The sequence below is a fragment of the Papio anubis genome, chromosome 1, assembly GCF_008728515.1.
Source record: "Papio anubis isolate 15944 chromosome 1, Panubis1.0, whole genome shotgun sequence".
Taxonomy (NCBI): Eukaryota; Metazoa; Chordata; class Mammalia; order Primates; family Cercopithecidae; genus Papio; species Papio anubis.
In genome coordinates, this window is record NC_044976.1 from 126,764,002 (window position 1) to 126,770,983 (window position 6,982).

At 51.5% G+C, this 6,982-nt stretch overlaps 1 protein-coding gene across 2 annotated transcripts; it reads left to right on the top strand.

Annotated features, from left to right (window-relative positions):
- Positions 1–589: 589 nt before the first annotated feature.
- Positions 590–4,708, top strand: LAMTOR2 (late endosomal/lysosomal adaptor, MAPK and MTOR activator 2). Of its 2 annotated transcripts, none has more exons than XM_003892808.2 (4): positions 590–817; positions 1,123–1,285; positions 4,178–4,267; positions 4,515–4,708. In XM_003892808.2, the coding sequence occupies exons 1-4, from the start codon at positions 750–752 to the stop codon at positions 4,569–4,571; spliced, it is 378 nt and encodes a 125-aa protein (XP_003892857.1). In that variant the 5' UTR covers positions 590–749; the 3' UTR covers positions 4,572–4,708. The 2 variants fall into 2 exon arrangements, 1 of the variants encoding a protein (XP_003892857.1); XR_001894415.2 differs by having other exon boundaries at positions 592–817; positions 1,123–1,534.
- Positions 4,709–6,982: the final 2,274 nt, after the last annotated feature.

Consider the following 6,982-nt stretch of genomic DNA (forward strand, 5'->3'; position numbering starts at 1 on the left):
GCTAACTCCGCTCCGGGACAAAGGACTTTGTGTGTCGCCGCTTTATCTCCGTTCCCTGTGATAACTTGGTCTTTCTTGGAAGCCCCAAGTCCCTTCCAGGCCAGGGGCCTTTCCCGACTTGGAGGTTGGGTTTTCCCACCAAGCACGTCCACTTAGGATCTCAGCTCTAGGACTGACCCTATAGCCCCGAGGGTCGCGGCCTAAATGGTCTGTTGCGAACGGTTCCAGGGAGCTGGGTTTTGGCTGCGTGGCCTTTCAGAGCCTTGATTTCCTCAAGATAATAATAGTACCTCTCGCCTCATCGCACAGAATTGTGCATAACGGAGAAAACTGTTTTGAAAGTAACCAAAGGCGTGCCTGACAAATATGAGGATGTAGTATAATTATTGAATCGTGGACTGCCAAGCGGACACGTTGATTCCTTTCTCCCCGAAGGGGTTAAATGTCCTTCCAGCGCTGCAGCTGTCCTTTCACTCCCGCTCTTTTCCGCCCCCACAACCGCGTGGTTCGCCTGGAAAGGCGAACTATAGTTCCCATGGTGCCTCGCGAGGTCACGAGGAACTACGATTCCCAGAGACCCCCGCGGCGGGGCGGTGTTGAGTCGGAACCACAATAGCTAGGCGAGGAAACTACAACTCCCAGGGCATCCCGGAGCAGGCCAACGGGACTACGGGAAGCAGCGGGCAGCGGCCCGCGGGAGGCATCTCGGAGGATCTGGGTGCAAAAACCCAGGGTTAGGAGCGGTAGGCATGCTGCGCCCCAAGGCTTTGACCCAGGTGCTAAGCCAAGCCAACACTGGAGGCGTCCAGAGCACCCTGTGAGTGCGGACCATGGACCCCAGCGGCGCGCGCTGCAGTGGAGCGGCGCGCGACTCCCTGAGGGAGGGGTGGGGAAGGATCGCCCGGAAGGGAGGAGGCGTCAGAGGGGGCAGTGGCTGGGGGTACTGGCCGGGAGGTCACCTCTCGAAAAGGGAGGCCGGTGTGCTGGGTGCTTAGGGCACGTTCCGGGACACACTCAGCCGAGAGCCTTGCTGGATGTGCCAGTGGCGGGACTTGAGATGGAAACCCAGACGTTTTACTCCCCGCGCTGAGCACATCGTTATCCCTCCCCGCCCCTCACCAGGCTGCTGAATAACGAGGGATCACTGCTGGCCTACTCTGGTTACGGGGACACTGACGCCCGGGTCACCGCTGCCATAGCCAGTAACATCTGGGCCGCCTACGACCGGAACGGGAACCAAGCATTTAATGAAGACAATCTCAAATTCATCCTCATGGACTGCATGGTATGGAGAGGGGAGCCAGACTTCCCCTGTCCCCCAAGGGGATCCCAAGGGGGCGACCTGGACCCCATCCTGGATGGTTGGAGGGGCAGGGACAGGATCTCCGGAAGATTACTAAGAGTTGGTCTGCAGCAGCATTTGTAATAGGCAGGACCCTATTCATCAAGTGGTGGTGAGGAAGGAGCCCTGGACCTGAGAGGTCTGACTTGGGTTCTGGTCTCAGCCATCCACTTATCAGTTGTGGAACCTTGGGTAAGTCGCTTAACCTCTCTCAGCTTCCTTACCTCATGTCTAAGGAGAAGACAATTTCCCTCTCCCCGCTCCCCTCGTGGGTTGTTGTGAAGGTCAAATGAAATAATGGGTATAAACAGTAGAATGACGTGCAAACACAAAGTGTTGTCATCCCAGCTTCACCGACTCACAGAAACATGGCAGTCTCCAGACCGTAGTCCAACCCCTTAAGGTTACAAAGAAAGGAAAATGAAGTCCAGAAAGGGGAAGTCGCCATTAGACTATGAACTTCCTAGTATCTGTTCAGTTAACAAGTATTTAGGTCCTTGCAGTGTTCTCAGGACTAGGGAAAAAAAACAGCAAACAGAAAGACAAAACCCCCAGACCTAATAAATCTTACACAGTGATGCGATCACAGCTCACTGCAGCCTCGACCTCCCTGGGCTCAGGTGATCCTGCTGCCCCAGCCTCCTGAGTAGCTATGACTACAGTCATGCACCACCACACCTCACTAAGTTTTGGATTTTTTGCAGAGACTGGGTTTTGCCATTGTTGCCCAGGCTGGTCTCAAACTCCTGGCTCAAGTGATCCACCCACCTCGGCCTCCCAAAGTGATGGGATTACAGGTGTGAGTCACTGTGCCCGGCCACATTTTTTAAAATAAGTAAAATATGTAGTATATATTAGGTTTTGAAATTGCAATGGAGAGAAAGCAGGGAAGTTAAAGAGTATGAGTTTGTTGGGCGTATGTGTCAGGGACAGTCTCACTGAAAAGGTGATATGTGATCAAAGATGTGAAGAAAGGTGGGGGACAAGCCATGTGGCTATCTGAGGGAAGAATATTTTGGACAGAACAGCAAGTACCAAGGCCCTGAGGCAGAATTATGCCTGCTCAAGGATCAACAGGGTTGGTTGGTATGGCTGGAGTTGCATGAGAATGGAGGAGGGTTAAGTAGGAGATGAGGTCAGAGAGGCAGGGAGTGCAGTGCTTGGTTCCTGGCATACAATGAATACCTAGTAAAAGTTTGCCGAACTTACTTTTGTTTTTTTCAAATCGGCCAGAGGGTGAACTCTCCAGGAAAGATCTTCATAGTAACTCAACTGCCTACTCTCCCCTACCCCCTGCACAACCAATGCCATTTTTAGTTCAACATAAGACTCCTACTGGATGCCTAGAGCTGGTGCTATAAGGAAATAGCTTTCAAACGTTTTGACCACAACCCAGCCATAAGAAATATATTTTAAAGGGCCGGCACGGTGGCTCATGCCTGTAATCCCAGCACTTTGGGAGGCTGAGGCGGGCGGATCATGAGGTCAGGTGTTCAAGACCAGCCTGGCCAACATGGTGAAACCCTGTCTCTACTAAAAATACAAAAAATTAGTCAGGCATGGTGGCGTGTGCCTGTAATCCCAGCCACTAAGGAAACTGAGGCAGGAGAATCACTTGAACCCAGGAGGTGGAGGTTGCAGTGAGCTGAGATCACGCCATTGCACTCCAGCCTGGGCAACAGAGCGAGACTCCATCTCAAAAAAACCAAACAAACAAACAAACAAAAAACAAATACATTTTAAGGCTGAGCGCAGTGTCTCACTCCTGTAATCCCAACACTGTGAGACTGAGGCTGGAGGATACTTGAGGCCAGGAGTTTGAGACCAGCCTTGGTGACCTAACAAGACCTCATCTCTACAAAAACTTTTTTAAAAAATAAATAAATAAATAGGAAATAATTTTTTAAGAAAGACATTTTAAGTCACAGCTCAACACACACATATACCCACTAAAACAAAAGTCATGAAACAATACTTTTCCTACTACATGTAATATACTTCATTTTTTTCTTTTTTCTTTTTTAATGCTGATCAACCTTCTTAATTTATTTCCTAACTGTGGGGTCAAACCTGCAATTTGAAAAACATTACCGGGCCGGGCGCGGTGGCTCAAGCCTGTAATCCCAGCACTTTGGGAGCCCGAGACGGGCGGATCACGAGGTCAGGAGATCGAGACCATCCTGGCTAACACGGTGAAACCCTGTCTCAACTAAGAAATACAAAAAAAACTAGCCGGGCGAGGTGGCGGGCGCCTGTAGTCCCAGCTACTCGGGAGGCTGAGGCCGGAGAATGGCGTGAACCCGGGAGGCGGAGCTTGTAGTGAGCTGAGATCCGGCCACTGCACTCTAGCCTGGGCTACAGAGCGAGACTCCGCCTCAAAAAAAAAAAAAAAAAAAAAAAAAGAAAAACATTACCATGAGAAAAGAGGAGAAATATCAGTTGAGTTACTGCTCCTGTGTCCCTCTCAGTGTCTATGGGGTGAGCTCATAGTAATAACATCACTCATTTGGACAACTGTGGGCAGATATGAAATTTCATGGTATTAGCACCCTCACCAACTGGGATGAAGTAGGGGTTACAGAAAGAAAAACTGAGTTTCTGAGAGACTGAGTTTCCCAGAGTAACATGGTTAGTAAGTGACTGTACTGAGGCTGGAACCTGGGCTCAGAACCCCATGTTCAGGACTGTGGCCAAAAGCTTTTCTGCTGAACCTCCTGCTGTGCCCAGGACATGGGAGGAAGATATAGTCTCTTTGGGGCCAGAGAAGCCTTTGGGGAGGGAGGGTGCTAATGGTGCCAAGCAGAACATCACATCCCATCATATCACCCCCACCAGGAGGGCCGTGTAGCCATCACCCGAGTGGCCAACCTTCTGCTGTGTATGTATGCCAAGGAGACCGTGGGCTTTGGAATGCTCAAGGCCAAGGTGTGTATGTGCCCATCCCTCCACAGCCCTGGGCCCAGCCTTTGTGCTCCCGCACTGTGTCCAATCCCACCGGGACTCTGTTTCTAGAGTCCTCATGTCTATTCAGTCCATTTCTGATGTGGGCCAGCTCCCAAGAGCAGGTGGGGCTTGGGGGCTGGTTGCTCCCTATGGCACTGGGAGCAGACCTGGATTTGGGGTCCCTAGTGCCAGGCCGTGTGCGGGACTGATTTCTGTTCTCCCTCTGCAGGCCCAGGCTTTGGTGCAGTATCTGGAGGAGCCCCTCACCCAAGTAGCGGCATCTTAATGGCATTGGTGGAAGCTGGGGTCAGAAAAGAGAAACGACCATTTGGAGGGGTGGGGCCTCCTAGAAGAACCTTCTTAGACAATGGAGGGAGGATGGGACTTGGGTTTTTCCAAGAATAAACTTTAATTCCTGTCATGTGTCTTGGCTACTTTCTTGGATGGGAGGAATCAGAGAAGATAGGAAGCAGCAGCCGTCGCTTCTGGGATTCCTCATGTTCTGCAAGGATGGACTTCTACCCACCCCTTCATCATGACCTTCGGCGAACAATGGTTCTTGGCAGTTATGCCAATTAGTCCTTGTCCTCACCAATTGTAACCTCACCTAGACCCTGCAGCTCAGAACAGAGTCTTACCCACCTCATAGGCAAAACCGTGGGAGTGAGCTCAGAGGAGCAAGGGTCTGGTCGGGCTTGTGTTGCACAGAGAATATAAAGGCCCTGGGAGGTTAGTGTCTATCATTCCAGGTTTGGGGGATGTGTGCCTTTTCTCTTTTTTTGAGAGGATCTCCCTCCGTTGCCCAGTCTGTAATGCAGCGACACAATCTCAGCTCACTGCGGGCTCAACATCCTGGGCTCAAGTGATTCCACCTCAGCCTCCAGAGTTGCTGGGACTATAGGCATACACCATCATGCCTGGCTAATTTTGGGGTTTTTGTTTTTTGTGCTTTTTAGGGTTTGGTTTTTTTGTTTGTTTGTTTTGGTAGAGATGAGTTCTCAATATGTTGCCCAGGCTGTTCTCCAACTTCTGGGCTGAAGCCATCCTCCTGCCTTCCAAAGTGCTGGGATTACAGATATTAACCACTTCAACTGGCCAGTGAGTGCCTTTTCTATTCTTGGGGTTGGGAGGGTTTCCCCTAACAGCCTAGAACAAGCCATCCCTTTCCTCGTCTTCCAGGTGTTCATGTGCTTACACAGACCCTCCCCAGATCTTGAAACCCTTTGTAGTCAAGATGCCTTTGCTGTGAAGCCTCAGGTCCTGTTCAGGGAGTAGAAGTAACCCAGACCTCTCAAAGGCATTCATCTCCAGATCCTGCTCCTACACTCAGACCACTCGCTCCAGCTGTCTGTTTCTGCCCCAGGTCTCTGCCTACCCAGTATCCTTAAAGCAGGTCTGTATAGGGAGCTACAAGCCCCCTTCCCTAGTGCCATATAAAGGAACCCATCCCAGAGAAGTGGGTAGGTTTCGAGTCCCAGCTCCACCCAAGATGAGAAACACTGCCCATCCCAGGCCCTGGGCTGTCAAGGAAGGGTGGAAGTTACTGTGGCCACGATGCAGCTCCCACAGCTCTGCATTGCAGGAGGGTGACTGGCGTTCTATCAGCACCTGCTCCAATATCCCTTACTCTAGTTCCTCCAGTGTACCCTCCTACCAGCTCTGAAGGAAAAGCAGGCCAAGTGGGTTTCTTTTTTTTTTTTTTTGAGACAGTCTCTTGCTCTGTCACCCAGGCTGGAGTGCAATGGCGCAATCTCGGCTCACTGCAATCTCTGCCTCCCAGGTTCAAGCCATTCTCCCGCCTCAGCCTCCTGAGTAGCTGGGATTACAGACTCCCGCGACGACGCCTGGCTAATTTTTGTATAGTTTTAGTAGGGACAGGGTTTCACCACGTTGGTCAGGCTGGTCTCGAACTCCTGCCATTGCGATCCGCTGGCCTCAGCCTCCTAAAGTGCTGGGATTATAGGTGGGAGCCACTGCACGAGGCCTTTTTTTTTTTTTGAGACGGAGTCTTGCTCTGTCGCCCAGGCTGGAGTACAGTGGCGCGATCTTGGCTCACTGCAAGCTCCGCCTCCTGGGTTCATGCCATTCTCCTGCCTCAGCCTCCCGAATAGCTGGGACTACAGGTGCCCGCCACCTTGCCTGGCTAATTTTTTGTATTTTTAGTAGAGACGGGGTTTCACTGTGTTAGCCAGGATGGTCTCAATCTCCTGACCTCATGATCCGCCCGCCTGGGCCTCCCAAAGTACCGGAATTACAGGCGTGGGCCACCGCACCCGGCCTTTTTTTTTTTTTTTGAGGAGTCTCTGTTGCCCAGGGTGGAGTGCAGTGGCAGGATCTCAGCTCACTGGAACCTCTGCCTCCCAGGTTCAAGCAATTCTTCTACCTCAGCCTCCCAAGTAGCTGGGATTACAGGCACCCACCACCACGTCCAGCCAATTTTTTTTTTTTTTTTGAGACGGAGTTTCACTCTTGTTGCCTAGGCTGGAGTGCAATGGCGCGATCTCGATTCACCACAACCTCCGCCTCCTGGGTTCAAGCGATTCTCTTGCCTCAGCCTCCCCAGTAGCTGGCATTATAGCCATGTGCCACCACGCCCAGCTAATTTTGTATTTTTTTAGTAGAGACGGGGTTTCTCCATGTTGGTCAGGCTGGTCTCGAACTCTCGACCTCAGGTGATCCGCCCGCCTCGGCCTCCCA

Excerpts from the sequence above, each read along its gene's own strand:
- LAMTOR2 (XM_003892808.2), top strand. The coding sequence starts at position 750 with ATGCTGCGCCCCAAGGCTTTGACCCAGGTGCTAAGCCAAGCCAACACT. Across the intron at positions 818-1,122 it reads GGAGGCGTCCAGAGCACCCT|GCTGCTGAATAACGAGGGAT; the intron begins GTGAGTGCGGAC and ends GCCCCTCACCAG. Across the intron at positions 1,286-4,177 it reads TCATCCTCATGGACTGCATG|GAGGGCCGTGTAGCCATCAC; the intron begins GTATGGAGAGGG and ends CACCCCCACCAG.